At 33.8% G+C, this 21865-nt stretch overlaps 1 protein-coding gene across 8 annotated transcripts in view; it reads right to left on the bottom strand.

The window, feature by feature from the left end:
- The window catches only part of PAN3 (poly(A) specific ribonuclease subunit PAN3), a 136714-nt gene that overhangs the window by 96717 nt on the left and 18132 nt on the right, over positions 1-21865 (bottom strand). For all 8 annotated transcript variants that reach the window (XR_004901420.1, XR_004901421.1, XM_036018355.1 and 5 more), the window contains 3 exons: positions 17136-17257; positions 16284-16350; positions 13632-13702 (listed from right to left, as the gene is read on the bottom strand). Coding sequence is in view for 6 of the 8 variants with exons in the window: in XM_036018355.1 (XP_035874248.1) it covers positions 13632-13702; positions 16284-16350; positions 17136-17257 (260 nt within the window). In the remaining 2 variants the exon portion in view is untranslated. The remainder of the gene's footprint in view (positions 1-13631; positions 13703-16283; positions 16351-17135; positions 17258-21865) is intronic.

Below are 21865 nucleotides of genomic sequence, written 5' to 3'. Positions count from 1 at the left end.
AAAAATAATATAACCTTAATTAAGCCTTCACTAATTTGAAATTTATATTTTAGAAAATGTAGGGACTAAAGCTTATTCAAACTATCAGAAAAATTTGACACATCAAAGGATATTTATTTAACAAAATCACAACTTGTCAAATAGGACTTAAATAAGGACACCTAAATTCCAGTCATATATTTGAATGCAAGAAAATTACTGCTTTAAATGTTCCTCTGTTACTAAGTTCCTTCACAAACTCAGACTTGCTTTTTGACCCGAAAATTACAATTAGTGCAATTAGGACAATTTATTTTCTTATTGTAGGGCATTAAGCAACATAGAAAAAGAGTTTTAAATAAATGGAGTGTGTCATCCTCCTTCCCTAACAGTTTTCATTATATGTTTCTTGTTTTTCCAAAGAGGGATTCATCACTCCTCCCACTCTTCCCTATCTCCCCCAAAACCTATAATTAGCCTAAGAATTTTTTCCTTTTAGATAAAAAGAGATCTCCAAACTTGTGCCATTATAGATTTAAGTTTCTTCAATCAATAACCAGTGATTAAAATCTACTCCCATGTGATACTGAATGGTATGACATAAGGTATCAATAACATTGAAAATAGCATTATACTAAGGGTGGGGGGTAATGGGGGGAAGGGGGGAGGGTTGGGTGGAGGGGCTGAAACGGGAGTAGGGGGCAGAAAACTGTACTTGAACAATGATTGAAATAAAAAAAAAAAAAAAGTAAAATAAAAAAAAAAGAAAATAGCATTATAAGCTTCAGAAGACAAAACGACATCTGAAAAGAAGACAGCAATACAAAGTATGGTGGTGAAGCAGAAAAATTAAACATAGAAGTCTCATTACACAGAAAATAAATTATAGTAAAATCTCACTTGCAAACAAATTTCAAAATTATTTGAACTGTGGTTATCCCTTGGAGAAAAAACATATTTTCAACTAAACACTTAACAGCCTACTTTGTATCAGGAACTGTTCTAAGTACTTGGAATACAATGGTGACAAGGCACACACCTTTCCCTCAAAAAGAGGACATAAACTAGTGGGTAACAAAGTCGTGCAACCAGAACATATTCACTGTCATACAATATACACATTATAATCAAAGTACCAACAGGGCAGAAACAAAGGCTTTAAAGAGAAGGTAAATGCCTGAGAAATTTTCAACAAGAACTAAATTGTACCTAGCTAGATAGATCGATAAATAGATAATGTATTACAGGCTACAAAATAACGTGTATGTTGAGGCGTACAGGCACTGTGGTGTTACTGAGTCTACTATTAGTACAGAGATGACTTTAAGAGCCAAAAATGAGGCTCTTTTAAGAGCAATGAAAGCAATAAAAAGAAAAAACAAACAACCCTTAAATTGTTTTATATCCTATGGCAAGGAGTTTAGACTTCATACCATGGGTGCCAGAAACTCTTGAAAACTTAAGGGGAATTAAACTGGAAACAGGTAGACACATTACTGCACTCTGGCAATAATTGAAGTGAGAGTTTCTCAACCTCACCAATAAACTTTGGATAATTCTTTGTTGTGAGGGACTGTCCTGTGCATTGTAAGATGCCTAGCAGTATCCCTGGCCTGTACCCACGATGCCAGTAGTACCATAGCCCCAGTTATGACAACCAAAAATAACTCTTGTATCTTCAGTGTCCCCTTGGAAAATCAAAATGGCCCCCATTTGAGAATCACTGGTCTAGGTAAAGGATGTGAACCCAGGAAACTCAAACGGGGAATAGAGAGCTAAGGCATGGTTGGAGGAAAATCTGCTAGGTTAAAATCAACTGTTGGAACCCTGGGTGGGTGGGTCAGTTGTTTGGAGCATCATCCTGTTCACCACAAGGTTGTAGGTTTGATTCCCAGTCAGGCACGTATGGGAGGCAACCAATGACATGTTTCTCTCTCTTGTTGATGTCTGTCGGTCTCTCTCTCTTGCTCTTTTTCTCTCTCAAATGAACAAATATATCATCGAGTGAGGATTAAAACAAAAACGGTTGGGAACCGAGGGAAATGGAGAGATCAAATGGAAGGTGAAAAAATAAAAAGGGGCAAACAGAATTTTATGGGAAATATTTGCTTGTCCCTAAAGTTAACTCTCTAACGTTTTCTGTGTTCTATAAGATCCAGAACCAATAAAAGCAACCACTCTACTTCCCTTATCCTTAACTTCCAGAAATCCTCTCCCAGACAAATCTTGAGAATTCGATGGTCAGATAGATAGATAGATAGATAGATAGATTCCCTTGTTGATCCTCCCTTCATAGCCCTGTCAGTCCAACCTACTAGTTATTATGAAGTGCACGCATTTCAGAATGCCACGTCCTATTGGTAAATAACCAGCTTTTCTGTTCCACCTCCCTGTAAGTCAATACTGTACATCAAAATTCCATCTCTTTTTCTTCCTGTAGTAAAATATACCAGCAGAGCCTGCAACTGGTGTTCATGCACATGCTCCCTCCCTCTCTCTCTCACACACACACATATAAACAGTTTTTACTTTAAGTCTCAAGATTCACTGCAGAGGTGACTGATTTTTATCATTCTTCACAAAATCTAAATAAACTGCATAAGATAGTTGAAAACACTTTTACCTTACCCTTTTTACTGGGCATTTAAAAAAACTTTGGGCTTAAATGAAAGTTTTCAATGGTAAAAAAAAAAGTCTGGTAATGTATTCTAGATTAGTATTTCTCAAACTGTAACAAACATATCAATCATAGAGATCTTGTTAAAATAAATTTTCTATCTCAGTAGGCTTAGTATGAAGTCTGAGATTCTGAATTTCCAAAAAGCTCCAAGACTGCTAGTGCTGCTGGTCTGGTGTCCACACTTTGAGAAGTAAGGTTCTAAAGAATGTCAGAGAAAAAGACCTAGATGAGAAACAACTAATGGTGCAAATGGAAATTGGGGTCAACCTCCAAGATAAAAAAGAACAGTGGTTCAGTAGTTCTACAACCCAACTTCTTATATCTTGACCAAGATACTTAAGAGTCTTCAAGACCATTACTCATAGCCCCTAAAGCCCTGGCTCTTCAAAAATCTTGCCCTATTTATAAAACCCCATTCTAGTGGTTTAGGACTAAAGGAAATCTACTCTCATTCCTAAAAAAAATAAATAAATAAATAATAAGATAAATCTCTAGTCTATGTCAAAGAACAATAAAAACTAATTTATAGGACTGCTTTAATTCCATGTGCGCACACATACACCTTTTTTCATTCATTCACTCAACATTTCAGCATAAGGCTTTTTGCTCTTCCTAGAAAAATAATAAAAAGCTCTATTCATTCCCCTAAAAATTCAGTCTAGCAAAATAAAAGCCTATAAACACTGTTTGCATAGAAAATGTAGTTAAAGCTAGCAAGTAACAGACTAATTTTCAGTGCACAATTCTTTTAGTAAAACTGCAAAACAACCTCATCTCTACAATGCTTCACACCAACCATATGCTATATTACATAATCTATCATTAGTAATAAATGAGAAAAATCAAACTGCTATCCCGTGACAAAAAGTTTCCAAGACTTTGATTTTTAAGAACCTCCTCTGGACATCCAAAACATAATAACTGTGCTTTCACTATTTGTACTCTGAAACAATATGATTTAAAGTTGCTATGGATATAACACTTTAAAATGATTTGCATTTTATGAATCAGAATATCTTCACATACTTGGAAAACAGTAGTACCCATATATGAAATATTATCTCCCTTCAAATAATGCTTAATGACTATATTAATTCATTATCCTTTGAAGTAACAACTCAGCAACCTACTTCCTGCCAATCCCAAGGGTCCACTAATAGAAACCTCTGGCCTATAATTTACTATATATTTATTTGAAAATAAACCTACATTTCTTTTATAGCCTCTTCTGGTTCACAATGGTCTTCCTTCAATTAAGTAAATATCCTGATATTTTAGAATGTTTGCAATGATGAGAAATAAATACAAGTTATAATTCCATTAGTCATCAGTGGTCAATGTAGACTCACTGGAAAAAAATAGACCCCAAAATAATTAAAACCATTTCAATCTTTTAAATCAAACTAATTTCCATATAATCAGGAACTACCTCTACCTAATTTATTAGTTAATTAGGTGTGTTAAAACACCTGGATTTTAAAGGCTCCTACACCTAATTAATTTAGAATAGTAAACCCAAGAATTATTATAAACCTTGGGCCTTTCATGAAAATACAGGGTCCAGCACAAATAATTCCCTGCTGGTAATCTATACCAAATCTTTTATTACAAAATCATGAGCATATAATTCTGTAACATAACAATATCCCACTCAAGCACACCATATGACATTTTAGGTAAAATGTTCTATGCTGTCCATCTCGTGTGAGACATTCACGTAGCCTACCAACCACACCCAATGGTGTTACTTCTGCCAGACCCTTTATATTAAGTTCCTTACATTTTCATTGTTTAAATAAAGACAATATTAGGATGGGATGGGTGGGTGAGTATGTCTACAAAAGATAAGTCTATGGAAAAACAGACAGTCACTGTTAAAGATTCATGGATAAGTAAGCATCTATAAATTAAAAAGGCTTTCTATTTTATGAAGTTAATACACAAATCATGTAAAGGATGAGACAAAGAAAAGAGAGGGTACTGCTAGGTAAACACTGACATGAATTATATGAAATACAGCAGAATGGGATCCACATACGTGCACACACACGTATTTTTAAGCTCTACTGTGAATCAGAGCCTGGGGGGAAAGCACCCCAGTGTTATCTACATATATTTAAGAAAACCTATGAAACAGTCATTACTTCTGTTCTTAAAACTTCAATGTTACAATGGCATTTTGTCATAAAAAATGACCAGCTGGTATACTGTTACTAAATAAGGTCACATTCAATTTCTAAAGAACTGAAACACCAAACTACAAAGTCTTTTATTCTTTTGCTTCAGAATGGAACCAGAATACAAGATGTGAGGAAATAAAATATCATGCCAAATTATTAAAATATTTTAAGTGAAAGTGAATAAAAGTGTTTGTTTAAGTCATGAAAGTTATTTCCACAATAAACTATCAACTGAAATAATCATAAAAGTTCTTATATGAATTTTAGTCCCTTATCAAAACAAACCACCATGCTAAAATGTCTATTTGCTGATTAAGAAAATGTTCCCTTCTGATTTCTTTATATGTGTATCCTTGCTTAAATTTAATCTTCAAGTTGAGTATCTGCAAAATGCTCTTCACTATAACTAAACTTAAACTAAGGTAGTGGTTCATCAAAATTAATCTTACACACATTCAGAAACAAATAAGCCTGTTTCTAAATTACAGTCATAAGCAATAGAAGAGTGTAACAACAACCACCATTTGACAAGCACAAGGCACTATGCCAAGCATTTTATACCCATTAACGTATTTAATACTCATAATTCTATAAGAAAGGTTCTATTATAATACCAACTTCACAGACAAAAAAAAATGAAGTTTAGAAGAGGTTAAAATAACTTGCCCATAATCTCACAACTAACATAAGATTGGGCTCCAGAGCTTGTACTCTTAACTATGGAATTCTGCCTCCAATTCCAAGAAATCTATTCCACCTTCTATAATATTCCTTAACCTATTATAATCTGAACATTATTCTAGCTAATCCTAAAATGAGCAAAATTCCTAAATGAATCAATCTTTCTTTGAATCTAACTGGCATGGATGAGATCAAAGAGAAACAATAACTACAGAGACTTCGAAGAAATAACTTAAGCAGCTCTCCCTCCCCATTTTCAAAATGTAAGGAGAACAAATCTTGGGAATTAAATAGAGTTGGGGAAAATTACATAGCTTTGGTTAAATTTAGCTTAAAACTTGAGCTAACATGTTTGTGGGTGAAAATCCTAACTTTATCTCTGAGAATTCATTCCTAACCCCTACTTCCTAGGAAAATGGGGAGAATCACCAGGGATGCCAAGCTCTTACTATCAGCTACTATACTTTGTAAATGCAACAATCAGAGCGGGATGTACAGAAGCTGATCAGATAATCTCGGAATGATCTACTAATTTACAGGTCAAAGTGGTAAATGCGCCATGGTTTCACTGAACTATCATTATTAGGTAAAAACTAACTCAAAATTCCCAAAGCTAAAAGTAGACAATATTACATATTATATATAAAAGGCATGCTGTTTCAGTCCAGGTGTTTAAATATGGTAATAAAGTATCACACACTAAAAGCACCACACACTTAAAAAAGAAGCCTCCGATATATATATCTCTCATGAGATCTTTTTAAAAATCAGTAGAAAATTCCTTTTCAATCATAAATTTGGAAAGCCCTTTCTTAACTCAACAAAACCAAGAAATCACTATACACAAAGTACCAAATAAAATACAGAAAGTACATAACTGAACTCCTAATTTGTTTAGATAAAGTACATCTTTATCTAAACTTAACCTTGGAAGTTCAACATGTAGTGTTCTAACTCATTCAAAACTGATGCTTTGTTTACGGGAACTGTCGTATTTTAAAACAAGTTTAAATCTAATGTTACTTGCATAGCATTTTAAGAAAAGAATAGACTGAGTGGAGGTAAACCATAACTCTGACAATTAAAATGCAGAAAAAAAAAGAACATGCCCATTTGCTAAGGGAAGTTGATTACTATAGATTAGCAGCAATAAAAGTGATAGTAGATTCATTTACACAAAAACAATGACAGTCCTTTCAATTCAAAAATCACAAACTTATCAAAGAGGAAATTAAGGTGTTATTTTAACAAAAAGGAGCTTAATGTTTTGTTTTTTTAAAATGTACTTAATAAACGATAGTCAGAATAAGTATGGCATTCAAAACTGACAGCATAAATTACTGGTAAAATTCAAGACAAAAAACAAAATGGGGGGAATAGACTAAAACATCTGACAGAAGTGGCTTAAATCAAATACACAAAGAGCTAACAATGAATTAAAAAAGGATAGCCCAACAGAAAATGAGCAAAGGACATGAAAGGAACACTACAACACAAAAGAGAAGTTCAACACCACCAGTAATGAAATTTAAACAATAGGGATTTTTGCTTATAAAATGACAAGGATTTGAATATTTTTCCACCTGTTTTCAAAGCTATAAAAAAACAGAACTTATGAGTAGGAATACAAATTTATGCAGCATTTCTTTTAGAAATGCTGGCAATTATCTGGCAATTATCAAAAATTTAATTACATATTCTTGCCCTAGAAACTCTGTTTATAGACATTTACAAAGACAACCACATAAATGGAAAAAGCAGCAGGCACAGGCCAATCAATGTCTCATCTCCTCTTCTGTATATTACCGGTATCTCCACTAGCTCCCTCCATTTTCCATTTAACACAGTACCCAGTAATCCTGCCCTTCTTATATTGTCCTTGAGAGATTTTTTCCTCTGAAATTTAAATATTATCTATATTATTCTTGGTAAATTACTTTGAGCTCTCATAACTTCCATTTCTAAATCTGTAAAATGCAAAAAAAAAATCTCCTAAAGAACTGTTGGGGTAATTAATAATAAAACATAAAACATTTCATTTATAAAAGAATAATGTTTACCATACTACCTGGAACAGCCACGGAAAATCATTGTGAATATAAATGAAATCAAGTTTCTGTCTGTCACTACACCGTGAAAAAAGCCCAGATGGATCTTCACCAAATTTAAAGAATATGCTTGAGAAGCTAACAGCTATGCAGGGAGAAGGCAAAAAAGCAATGTTGTGGTAGCAGCACCCTAAAAACCTCTAAGAAAAGATGGATATCCTCAGAGTAGCTCTTCCAGTGGACAATCCTAATACAACCGCATCCAGAATGAATTGCAACAGACATTTATTCAACAACAATTAAATAAATTAGGCTAGAAAGGACTGGCTAACACCACATTACTACCAGTAACAGCTGCCATTTAGTAGGCACTTTGGTGACAGGGAATGTCCTCATACCACTCTCCATAGTAAGTACTAAGTATTACTCTCATTCTTCAAATGAAGAAACAGAAAGGTTTAACTTTCAATTCAGATTGCCTGACATCCAACTCCAAACTCTAAAACCTTAATCATTACTCAGTTGTCAATACTCTTGGGTTATTACTCTTCTTACTGTTTGCTGTTTGAGAGAAATCAACACTCACTGACAGGCTTTGAGCAAGCTACACAAAATAATCCATAAATAGGTGCTCCCCTGTGGGAACTTGGGACTCTAACAACTCTATCAATTAGCATAAGGGGCCATTGTGTATCTCCAAATCTAAAATCTCCCCTACATTTGGCTAAAGTCAGATAGTGTACATTCCCACAGCTTTGCAAATGCAGGTGAACAGAAGTGGAGTTTATTCCAGCAAAAGAAGAATAGCTCTGAGTGTATTAATTTGGAACTCTGAACACAATTTTTCACAGAACCCTTACTTCACAATATTTACAGGAAAAAGATACTGATGTGGCTGACCTGGAAATCTAAATACTAAGGAAACCGATATTTGAGAAAATATATTGAATACTTAGATGTTCCAAACTGGGCCTAACCAGAAGGATTAAGGACGGATTTACATTACACCTAGGTTACCTTTTTAGATTACCTTTAGCTTTCTCCATAAAAGAACTCTACCATAAATGTTTTCCAGTTTCTTTGTCATTTCATATTTTATTCCCTTGAGTAGAAATAATGTAAAATCATCTTTTGAAGACACCAAACAGAAATGCTACAAGAAAAACTTTAAATGTCAAATTAATCAGAAAACATATAATATGTATCATCAGTAAAGTCTGTAATAGAGGTTGTAGGACTAGGGACAGCTGCTTTTAAGAGAGAGAACAATGGAAAGGAGGTTCCAAACTGAGACAAACAGGGAAGGAAGAGAAAGTCCTGCCAGTGAACTTTCCCCTCAAGCAGAATAATCCAGAACTGGGCCTCCACCACCTAAATCTCCTCACAAACAAAACACTATGAGATAAGCCGGCAGTTTTGACTTTCCCTGCCTTATCCTATCAGATCTTTAAAATCAAGAACACAAAAATAAACATAATACTTCAGAAATTTCTGTCCCCTAACCCCCAAGAATTTAGCTTGTTATGAAAGCCTAAAAAATTTACAAAACTAAAAATCTGTTATCCCACTATTAGAAACACAATGCACAAATGCCTAGGTAAAGCTGTATAATGATAGAAATAAAATCCTAAAGCACAATTAAGTAAATGACAGGCACTAAAGGCTTTTATGCCTTCATGTGGGGAGAGAGGAAGCTGAATAGGATAATGGCTAGATAGATGACTAAAAGAGGGGGGGAAAGGGTCAAGAAAGATATAAAAGGGGAAGCCAAGAATGCCAGACACTAACTTTTAAACTTTTCCTAGGATTTGTCTCAATTATCCGGGGATGCCCTGCATAAAAACTCACAAGCTTACCAAGTATAGTCAGCAAGATGTCACAGTACTCAATTACTTCATTTAAGAAACTGTACTTCAACATATAACTTCACTATAAAGATTTTTTCCCAAAAGATTTCTTACCAAAAATTATACTGCTGACTAGATCACATTTGTGATTCACTCTCAAGTCTTTTCCTATCATATTAGTTCTCAACCTTATCTATCTTGCTGTTAAGGTTTCCTCATTTATTGATCTAATACATTAACTCCCATTTTCAAGAAAACTGCACCTCCAGTGTTTTGGGGGCTTAACTCCCCACAGGCTATATAGTCATAATTCAGTTTCTTCCACCACCACCACCCCTGGCCAACAATAAATAGTAGTTACTTGTTCTATTTATACAATTATGTATTCCTAATGTGAAAAAAAGTTAATTGTGAAAGATCACTTTAAAAAATTTTTCTCTATATCATGGTCCTATTCTTTTATAAAATGAACATGAATTGCTAGAAAAAATGATCATATAATCTGATGTTGCTGTATTATGAAATTGTTACACAAGTTCACTATAAACTGTTCTGGATCTGGAGAACTTGCTGCTTCTTAGCAACCATCAGATATCTATATTGGCACTAATTAACATGCTGCTGTATAAATGTTCTCTAGTAGGTTCATGTATTGTCTCTTCAATTATATTTGAGGAAGTAGGAAAAATATCAATCCATACTTAAATTCTCCAGATAGCACATGAAAGGCTGCCTACAGTAAAAATACTTAACTGATCTGAGCCCAATAGTTTACACATCGACAGGCAAAAAGGCAACATGCCTGGCCCAGGGATTGGTCCAACTGAGATTTCCAGAAAAAAATTTACCCAACTAGCTATGAAAGAGTAGTAAACAGTAAGCATGGCCTAACTACTTCTTCTCCAATATCATTATAAAATAAAATATCACTGAGTAATCACGGTAGCCTGTTTAGGTCAACACAGAATTATTCTACATAAATTTGAGTTACTTCCACTAAAATTACATCATTAAACAGACACAATAAATTACAACAAAATAATATGCCCTCAGTTCACAATGTTTAGTTTGCAATATTCTTATGCCAAGAGTATTTCTAATACCAAGAGATTTTAACCCTTCTCAACTCAACCATTAATAATTTTAAAATGTATGCACCCCGTACCCTCATAGATTACAGAATATATACATATAGCCCACTACCGAAAAACTCTATGCCCCTACATACTTTTTTAGATATAAATGGCAAGAGAATATGGTCCTTCTAAAATACAGCGTCCAGCACAAGTAACACCTTTTTATTACAAAATCTTTTATTACAAAATCATAAGCATGTAATTCTATAACATCACAATGTCACACTCAAGCATACCATATGACATTTTAGATGAAATGTTCAATTACAACTGTAAGTTACTACACCAGTATTATTACCCTACCAACCACATCCAAGCCGAGTTACTTCTGCCAGACCCTGTATATTCTGTGAACCCTGAGCTTCTAAGTAGAGACTGACACATGAGGTTCTTTCAGTTTAGAAAGACACTGAATTTTTAGAGATGAAAGAAAGCAATTATCCAGGCCATGCTCATCAGTTCACGAATGTGAAGATTACAGTCTGGAAAGAAAGTTGGCCCAAGATTATAAAGCTAGAGATCCAGGACCTCAAAAATTGCAGCAAAGTATTCATTTCACTAACATTAATCTGCTTCCATTAGGATATTTTCTAATATCTCTCCAAATACTGAGGTCACATTTGTATTAACATTTCCTTTTTATTATTTTCCTTTACTAAATACATTTTTAAAGAATAGGCACTGTTTCTTCCTTTCTCTGATCTCCAGGAATTTTCACTATTTTCTCAAAAATAACATCAGTAGCTCTAAATCATATATTTCAGCTATAAGATACAATGAACTAAACCCCCATATTAGGAATACTCGTATTTGCCATTCTACTTTAACTTTCTATTCATACATCAGAAATGCTACTTATCACAGTTAACCAATTATTAATTCAAGGCTGTGAAAAGGCCATTACAGGGACACCTGAGACCACTTATGGGCTTTCTCTTTCCCCATAAACTAAATACTGTGTTGGCCAAAAAGTCATATGGTTTTTTTCATAAAATAAAAGACACATTTTTCATTTTCACCAATAACTTCAGTGATTTGGATATATTGAGCAAGCTGGCTATCTCCTGTGTGGTATAATGTTGACTGTTCTCAATTAATGTCTCAGTTTGATCACTCGATTTTATCAACTTCAACTGGTCTACCCGCCGACCCTGGAGCATCATCTAGTGAAAAATGTCCCACACAAAACTTGGCAAAGCACTCATAGCATCTTCTCCACAAGATTAGACTGCACTAATCTTTTTTTGTGTTTCAGTTACATTTTTATCTTTCTTGAAATGGTAAAGCATAATATGCCAAAAATGTTGCTTACTTTCTTCTATCTTCAATATTAAAATGCCTACAGAAAAACTTACCAATTTTGATTTTTTTAAATGCATACTGATATGACAGCTGTCACAATACAATCTAACAAAATTGTCTTAAATGAAGTTAAAGAAAACTAAGCGTTACCTAGAGCCATCTTAAGGAAAATACCAAACAAACTTTTGGGTTGGCCAACCCAATAGGTCCTGATAACTTGATTTCTAGGTTGTTTTCTGCTCTTCAGCATTTTACTGTTTTCTTCCATACTGACAGGCTTTGTCCATTATCACTTCTCACTATTGCCAATGATCCTGCTTGTGTCCAACTCTGTTCAACCTGTACCATGTGGATTTAGAAACTACATATTTCAAATTATATAAATTGTATATAAAGCAAGGGTAAATGTGTTCTTGGTAAGAGCCTACAAGGAAGTCTATCAAGTCAAACCCATATATTTTCGTCTATCAAATCTAGATGCTTAAAAGCATTTTGTAATTAATTACCTCCTTGTTCTCATCTGTTTCAAAATAGAGATAATACTAAGTATATGTGGTACTGATATAATTCATACCTGACCCCATAAATTTTTTGTTTTGAATTTCATTTTATACTACCCTCTAATCAGATACTTACTAAAAGCATCTTAAGCTTCTATCAGTTTTCTAAAATTAATATTCTCCTCTTTTGGGTCTTTCTTTTATTACTTAGGAAAATGAATTATTATTAACTTTATAGTAATTTCCACCAAGATTTACAACCTCCTGAATATCTTTCACTGCTATTGATCCTAACCCCCCCAAAATACCCCTCGATTATTAATATTAACATAATAATTCTTGTTACAACTCAAAAGCATCAAACTACAATAAGTTTCAATTTTTACCTGTCACAGGATCAGTCCCTATGACAAACCTCAAAATCTATCAAGATTGCTACCTGCAATCTGCAAGGTTGCCCTGGCTGGTATGGCTCAGTGGACTGGGCATCAGCCTGTGAACCAAAAGGTGGCCAGTTTGATTCCCAGTCAGGGCAATGCCTGGGCTGCAGCCCATGTCCCCAGTATGGGGTATGTGAGAGGCTAACAATAGATGTTTCTCTTTCACATTGATGTTACTCTCCTTCCCACCCCCTCTCTATAAAAAGATGAATAAAATCTTTTTTAAAAAATCTATGCAAGGTCTGTCAACCTCAATTCCAAATAAAACTACATTAAATTTCTAGTATGAAGAGATTTTAATTTTATTAATCAACGTCATCCCAATAAATTCAATATAATAAAATAAAAATGTATGGGGAGAATAAGAAATTTTAAACTATTTTTAAATAGTTGAGCCAATTATGAAAAGTTTAAGATTTTAAGTTTGCTTTGTAACGAGCAGTTTAAATTATGCAAAAAAATCATTGAAAGTTAAACAAAGCAGTCAGAAAATAATATTAAAACATGATCAATATACCTAAAATGAATCATCAACAGAACTACAACATTAAAGTCGATGTTATCTTAAAAAGAGAGTATCTTAAATATGGAAAATGAACAAAAATAAACCAAAGGATTTCAAGCCTTTACACAAAAACATTTCTATTCCATGTACAGAGATGAAATAAAATTCTACATACAAGGGATATATAACAAAGAAAAGGGTAAGCAAAAAGAAAGAAAAAGGTTACAGTCCATTAAAAGCCCTCTCCCCACTTAAGAATATTGACCATGATGTAGATAACCACCAATATCACCTGTACATTCCATTTAGCTTCAAAGTTTCAATTTCACCTACCTTTCTTCTCTGAGAGATGTTGAGGGCACCAAAGTCATTAAACAACGATGCAGCAGGTGAAGTTAGAGGATCTGGAAGGTAAGTTACGTAAGTTTCCACATGCACAACCCCAATAACCCACAGATCTAATAATAAATGCTTAGCTTTGCGATGCTTACAAAACTAATGATAATCACATACTACACTAAGAGTTAAACTCAATGCCTCACATAGCATGGATGTTCAAATATTTTCTGAGTGAATGAAACACAAATTGAAGAATACTTCATTTAGCTAATAATAGTAAGCATTTATCCAGAAGCTATGTAGATTAGGATGCTTCTGTTTGCTTGAAACTAAAAGAAAAATCAGAGAGAAAAAAAAAAAGATGATTCTTAACCATGTCATAAGCACACTAGGAATGTGTTTATGAAGAAAGTCTACCTGCAATAAATGTTTAGAGACTAAATCAGGAGAAAAATATAAAAAGGGGGTGAAAGGGAAGGTAGTCAGTCACCCATACTCAGAGTGATCAGACTTGGATTTTAATACTCAGGCAAAGCCCTATACCCATCTACTCTACAAAATAGTTCATATTTTTAAGTTTATCACCAAATACTTGATATTCTTACTAAAAAGGATAAATTAAAATGTAAAACACAAACATGAAAATTTTATAGATTCAGAGTTCTATTACTTTATGGCCAGAAATTACAAACCTAAGTCAGAAAAGTTTCTGAAAAGGTGTGCATGACATACATTAAAATATTTTATCTTCATTTCTGACCTTTAAGTTAATCTTATGTTTCTTTTTAAATTATCTGTAAAATCCTTTAAAAATATAGTACATAGTCTCATTTAAAGAAACCTTAATTTTCTTCACAATGCAGTACACAAAGATTGCTGCTTAATATCTTTGGCTGTTTATGCCTCAATTTTCCTAGTGCAGTCCTTCAATAGACTAACATTAATTTAACATAACTAATAATTCAAACAGAAAGAAATAAAATAGCAAGATATAGATATTTTTATGTAACTTATACATTTAAGGCACTTAAAATAGGTAATATTATTTATCCTTTATGCTATCTTTAATAGAGTATAAAAATCAGCATATAGACTTGTTGGGAATGCCAAAAAACACTACAATACTACAAATTAGTTTCTAATAATTTTATTCAATATATTAACAACATGTTGTTATAGTTTTCTACAGCAAGAGAAATAAAGAATGAAATTTCCAAATAGTGATAGAGAACTGGCACACACACACAAAATGTCTATCACAGGAAATAATCAAGCATGCAAATTCTTGATGTCATTTTTTAATAATTGTTAACATGTTGCTGATGCAGAGTATTAATACTCAAAGATTGTTACATATTTTTAAAAAATCACCCTTGAACATTTATTTTTAAAATAGGAAAAGACCTGGCTGGTGTAGCTCAGTGGATTGAATACCAGCCTGAAAACCAAAGGGTTGCCAGTTCAATTCCCAGTCAGGGCACATGCCTGAATTGCAGGCCAGGTCCCCAGTGGGGGCCAGGTGAGAGGCAACCACACACTGATGTTTCTCTCCCTTTCTCCCTCCCTTCCTCTCTCTCTAAAAATAAATAAATAAAATATTTTTTAAAAAATAAAATAAAATAGGAAAAGATATCTAGAACTTCTACATCAAAAGCCTTAAAAGTCTATAATCTTTGAAATAATAATTCTGTATCTAAGAATGTTTCCAAAAGAAATAACTCAAAATATGAACACAGATTCATATATATAATCAAATATTGGAGTATAATTAATTTTTCTTTTTCTTTTTTTTAAATACAACCTTTTTTAAAAGATTTTATTTATTTATTTTTGGAGAGGGAAGGGAGGGAGAAAGAGAGAGAGAGAAACATCAATGTGCGGTTGCTGGGGGTCATGGCCTACAACCTAGGCATGTACCCTGACTGGGCATCAAACCTGCGACACTTTGGTTCGCAGCCCACGCTAAATCCACTGAGCTACGCCAGCCAGGGCCTAATTTTTCTTTTAAAAGAATAGAACAAAAATAGTTCAGTTGAGCCCTGGCTGGTGTAGCTCAGTGGATTGAGCACGGACTGGGAACCAAAGTGTCCCAGGTTCGATTCCCAGCCAGGGTACATTCCTGGGTTGCAGGCCATAACCCCCAGCAACCGCACATTGATGTTTCTCTTTCTCTCTCTCCCTCTCTCTCTCTCTCTCTCTCCCTCTCTCTCTCTCTCTCTCTCTCCCCCTCTCCCTCTCTCCCTCCCTTCCCTCTCTAAAAATAAATAAAATCTTTAAAAAAAAATAAAAATAAAATAAATAAAATTAAAAAAGAATAAAAAAAATAATTGGTCAAAATGTTAAAAAAAAATAGTTCAGTAAATTACGAAAATAAACAAGAGAATTCAATTTATAATTATCAAGAAACACCCACTAAAAATATATTTAATGTAATCCAAGTATTATTATGTACATATATACGTAAGAATTATGTATTATATATATATCAGGAATACAAATCTTAATAGTTCTCTGAATATAAAATAATCAATTATTTTTTATTTTCTTCCAGACACCTGTCTATAATGTTCAAAATTTCCACAATGGACATACTGTTTTTAGAGTCAGAAATACAAATATAAAAGAGGAAAAGGAACCACATCTTACCATGGCCTGCGTATGGCTTGGCACTGTCATTTAGAAGGCTTGGGGAGCTGCTACTATTAGTCATTCTCTGAAAAAGAATATATACACACACGTATACATAAAGTATCACTAGAATGAAGAATATTCAACTGAAAAGTTAAGACTGACCCTCTTTGTTTCTTCCCCTCCCATCCATTTTTCACATTACTAATATTCTGATCACTGGTGCTTGGATTACAACAATCTATGCAAACTTCCAAATACTCTGTGTAACACATCAAATGAAAATTTTATTCACTAGCCAGGTATTTAAAATCAAAGCTACAGACCTATTTTGAATTATACATCTCTAGCTTAACAGCCTAGACCAAACATATATAACTACTAAGTTTCCTTGTCCACAAAATTTAAATTCTAGTTATCTATCCAATAAGACTTAAAATGGCTATGTATAAAGCCAATAATGTTCTCTGATATCTTCTCCCAATGCATATTATCCTTCATGTACCTTATACATTCTACAAAATTAGGCTATTATCTGTTCTCTAAACATGTCCTATGTATTCTCAACATACTCCAAAATCTCTAGAAAGGCCTTCATTCCATAACCACAAAACACACAGAGGAGTGAAACTAGTCTCTTTCTATCTTCTACATACTTCATGGTCATCCCAACCCCACCCCCACCCTTGAAAGTTCACCCCGGCTCTAACCCTACAAGGAGATAAGATGGCTTAACTATATCCCACCTACCTCGTTATCTAAAATCTCACCCCGACAAACACATTTAGAAATAAATGAAGACTTTAAATGCTCCCCACCCCTAGAATAAACTTCACTGTTTTGTGCCATATAAACTCATACTAATGATACCTGCATCAAGGGATATTTTGTTTCTACAGGGCTTCCAAATCCATTGACTCCAATAAAGCTAGTGCTGAAATAGGAATCTGTGAGACTGGTATCAGTTAAAGCACCTCCATCTATTCCAGGAACTGAAAGAAAAGGAAAATTCAAATATTTAATTATTTTAAAGCACTAACATTGATGTAGCCTCTGTGTTCCTACGTAACTTTTAAAGTATCAATCTCTGTCACACTTATTTTTATTTACCTATTCATAACAAAAAGCAGGACCAAATAAAATTGGCTCAGCTCTAAAAATCTGTCAAACAGTGCTCAAGTTGACTAGTTTTTCCCACAGAGATAGTAATTTATTTTGTATTAGTCACCTAAAAGCCACCAAGCACAACATGAAATAAACCACACTTACATTTCCAGTTTTCTTTTTTTTAATTAATCCTCATTAGAAGATATGTTTTTACTGCTTTTAGAGAGAGACAGAGAGGGGGAAGAGGAGAGAGAAAGAGAGAACCCATTGATGTGAGAGAGAAACATCAATCGGTCGCCTCCCTTACGTGCCTCAACTGGGGATCAAACCCCAACCCAGGTATGTGCCCTGACTGGGAATCGAGCCCATAACCTTTTGGTGTATGGGACAGAGCTCCAACCAAATGAGCCATGTGGCCAGGGCTCCAGTCTTCTTTCTTTAACTTTGCAAGTGGTCCACAGAGTATATAAAGCACTGCAATTTCTCCTGGGCATCTTCATATGGTAAAAAGAAGCAAGTTTCTTAGGACTGTTTCTCAGGACTGTTTCTCAGGACTGTTTCTCAAAAAACATCAAATGAAAAAGACCAGCAAACTCATATTAACTTATATATTATATAATTCAATAAAAACAATTCTGCAGAGGTAGAAATGGGATACAGTTCAGAATGACATCCTGTCTGCAGATTTTGCAGAATGATTTCAACTAGTAGAATAATCTACCATATACCAACAAAGTCACGGACAATATGCTTTAGATGCTACTTCCTGGTAAGTACTTGGAATGCTGCTGGTTTTAAGTTGCTAGTTAACTATAAAGCCTTACACTTTATAAATCAACTAAACTGCAAGTAGGGTTGCCCTCTTCTGGGCAGGGCCTCTAAGAACCAATGAAACCACTCCCACTCCTGACTAAGAAGTAAACTAAAGAAATGCTGATAGATGCATGTAGGGTTCTATAATCTGAATTTCTGTATACCCCCAAAATGTATATATTGAAATCCTAACCCCCAAAGATTATGGTATTGGGATGTGGAGCCTTTAGGAGGTACCTAGGTTATGAGTAGAGCCCTCATGCGTGAAATTAGTGTTCTTATAAAAGAGACCCTAGAAAGATTCCTAGACCCTTCCCCCACGTGAAGACGCAGCAAGAAAGTGCCCATCTATGAACCAGGAAGTGGATCCTCACCAATCACCATAAAAAATCTGCCATGATCTTGGAATTCCCAGCTGCCAGAACTGCAAAAATAAATTTCAGTTGTTTATAAACCACCCAGCTTATGGTATTTTGTCAGAGCAACACAAAAAGACTAAGACACAGGAATTCCTTGGAAACAATCTGATGTCATTTTTCTTTCCTGTTTTTTAAATGTATTTCTCAAAATGTCCACAATTAAAGTATATTATTTTTATAATTACAAAAAATAATCTTTAATGGTTCATATCTTTTAAATTTGTGACTGCAATTTCAAGTTCGACTTTAGAAAATAATCAGAAACACCTGTAGATTTGTATGTAAAGATGGTTGTCATTATGTTCATTTATGTACAAGTATTAAAAGTGTTATTTTAATCACAAAAAATTAGAAACAATGTGAAATGCCCATTAGAAGAATGATTAAATTCTGAATACTATGGAATAAATCAAAATCATGGTAAGTAATGTCTGAAATTTATTTAATTCTCTAGCAAATCAAAACAAAAACTGGAAAGAGGGACAAATAAAATAAGACTCGACAAACATTGATCACTGTTAAAGCTGAATGATAGGGATTATTATACTCTCCTCTCCTCCTTTATCAGTCAGAAACATCCGTTGATAAAAGGCTGTAGAGAATGAGGATATTTAATATATATTAAATATTGGTGTGAGGATAATAAATATTAAGTAATGGTGTGGTAACTATTCCCAATGGGAAGTGAAAAGGGAACACATTTTTATTTACAGAATAATTGTGTGTACTTATATATACACACACAGAATATAAGACAATAAAATATACCAAAATGTTAATCTTGTGTTATCTGGTTGACTGAATGGAAGAGGTTTAGTCTTTTCTCCTTTCAAGCAAAACCCTTATGGCATCTATTCCTTATCTTTTCCTAATAAAATAAAATGGTTTTCAAAAATAGAGTACAATAACAGAGTCAAATTATTTTTTAATAAAGCATGTTTATTTCAAATGCTTTTTTAAAATTCATATCCAATTTTCTCTTTTATTGTATTAGCTGATATAAAATATGAAGAAAATTATTACTGAACATGCCAGAATTCAACTATCTATGGTCAATGCCTTATCTTACTTGACTTTAAGATCCACTGAACTAAAAATACATGCCTAAGCCTAAAAAATGTGTGAAGTAAATGAATATTAAATTGCTATTAGAGGACAATAAAACAGTCTTATAAACATCCTATCCTTTAAAAATACTATATCAGCCCTGGCTGGCGTAGCTCAGTGGATTGAGCGCAGGCTGCAAACCAAAGTGTCGCAGGTTCGATTCCCAATCAGGGTACATGCCTGTGTTGCAGGCCATGACCCCCAGCAACCGCACATTGATGTTTCTCTCTCTCTCTCTATCTCCCTCCCTTCCCTCTCTAAAAATAAATAAAATCTTTAAAAAAATACTATATCATTAAGGAACAGTTTTTCCAAATATATTATCAATTTTCTGGTAGTGATTTTCACTACATTAAAATTGATTCATATTCCTTTAGGATGCACAATTTTGAAAGAGGAAACATGTTCCCTAATAGAGGATCATCTTTGAATAGGTTTAACCAAAAAAAAGGGGGGGGGGAGGAATGGGAGGGGTTAAATATAGCCAATAATTAAGGATTAATTTTTCCACACAAATACCCAAAACTCTAAAACAACTAGAAGAAAACACAGAGGGAGAGCTCCTTGACGCTGGTGTTGGCAACACTTTTCTGAATATAACACCAAAAACACACAAGAACAAAAGCAAAAATAAACAAGTGATATTATATCAAACTAAAAAGCACATCAAAAGAACCAATCAATACAACAAAAAGGCAATCTATGGAAAGGTAGAAAGCATTTTCAAACCATGTATCTCACATAAGGGGTTAATAACCAAAATATATAAGGAACACCTACAACTCAATATCAAAAACTTTTTAAAACACAATCTGAATTTTATAAAAAGAAAAGGACAAAGGACTTAAACATTTTTGTAAAGAAGATAGTCAAATGGCCAACAGGGACTTGAAAAAGCGCTCAACTTCACTAATCATCAGGGAAATGAAATCAAAACCACATGAGATATCACCTCACACCTGTTACAATGGCTATTATGAAAAAGACAAGAGACAACAAGTTTTGGTGGAGATGTGCACTGCTGGTGAGACTATGAATGGTACAGCTATAATGGAAAACAATATGGAGATCCCTCAAAAAATTAAAAACAGAACTACCACATGATCCAGCAATCTCAATTCTGGATATAAACCCAAAGAAAATGAAATCACTATCTCAAAAGAAATATATCTACACTCCCATGTTCACTGAAACATTACTCAGAATAATCAAGACATGGAAACAACTTAAGTATCTACTGACAGATGAATGGATCAAGAAAATGTGACACATACACAGACAATGGAACATTTTTTAGCCATAAAAAAGGGAAATCCTGTAATTTGTGACAACATGGATGGACCTAGGGGCATTACACAAGTAAAATAAGTCAGACAGAAAAAAGTTAAACACTGTATGATCTCACTTTTATGTGCAATCTAAAAAAAGCCCAACTCAAAGAAATTGAGAGGCAAACAAGGGTTGCCAGGAGCTGAGGAGTGGCAGTAATGGGGAGAAGCTGGTCAAAGGATACAAACTTCCAGCTATAAGATGAATAAGTTCTGGAGATCTAATGTACAGTACAGTGACTATAATAATACTGTATAAAAGAATAGATCCTAAAAGTTACCACCAAAAGAAAAAAGGTAATTTATGATGGGTAATTTATGATGGGGTGGAGGTGTTAACTATCTTTATTGTGGTATTCATTTTGCAATAAATATTATTTATTGCAAATAAGGTATATGCCAAATCATACACCTTAAACTTACATATGTTATATGTTTACAATATCTCACTAAAGCTGGGAGAAAAAGATAGCATTCCATACATATACTTATGCTTTCCTGTCTTGGAAAATTACAGTTTTGGAAGTACAGGAATGGGAATTGGCACATCAAGAATAGTTAGGAAAATCACTAACATATAGTATATCACTCCATTCTATATAGATCACAAAGTTACTAATTTTCTTAAGTTACTAAGAACAGATACATGTCCTACCCTACCTATATCATAGGATATTCAATGAGAAAAGGTTATGTAGATGCATATAAGATATGTTAGAGACCTTAATTACCAAGACTAGAGAATCCAGAACTTTTCATTCCTTCTACCCCTTATCCTTACAATCCACTTTTAAGTAAACTTTACACCATCTCTGTGGAATAATAA

This window comes from Phyllostomus discolor, chromosome 2 (genome assembly GCF_004126475.2).
Source record: "Phyllostomus discolor isolate MPI-MPIP mPhyDis1 chromosome 2, mPhyDis1.pri.v3, whole genome shotgun sequence".
Lineage (NCBI taxonomy): Eukaryota > Metazoa > Chordata > Mammalia > Chiroptera > Phyllostomidae > Phyllostomus > Phyllostomus discolor.
Note: the sequence above shows the minus strand (reverse complement) of the source record. Positions and strands in the feature narration are given on the sequence as shown.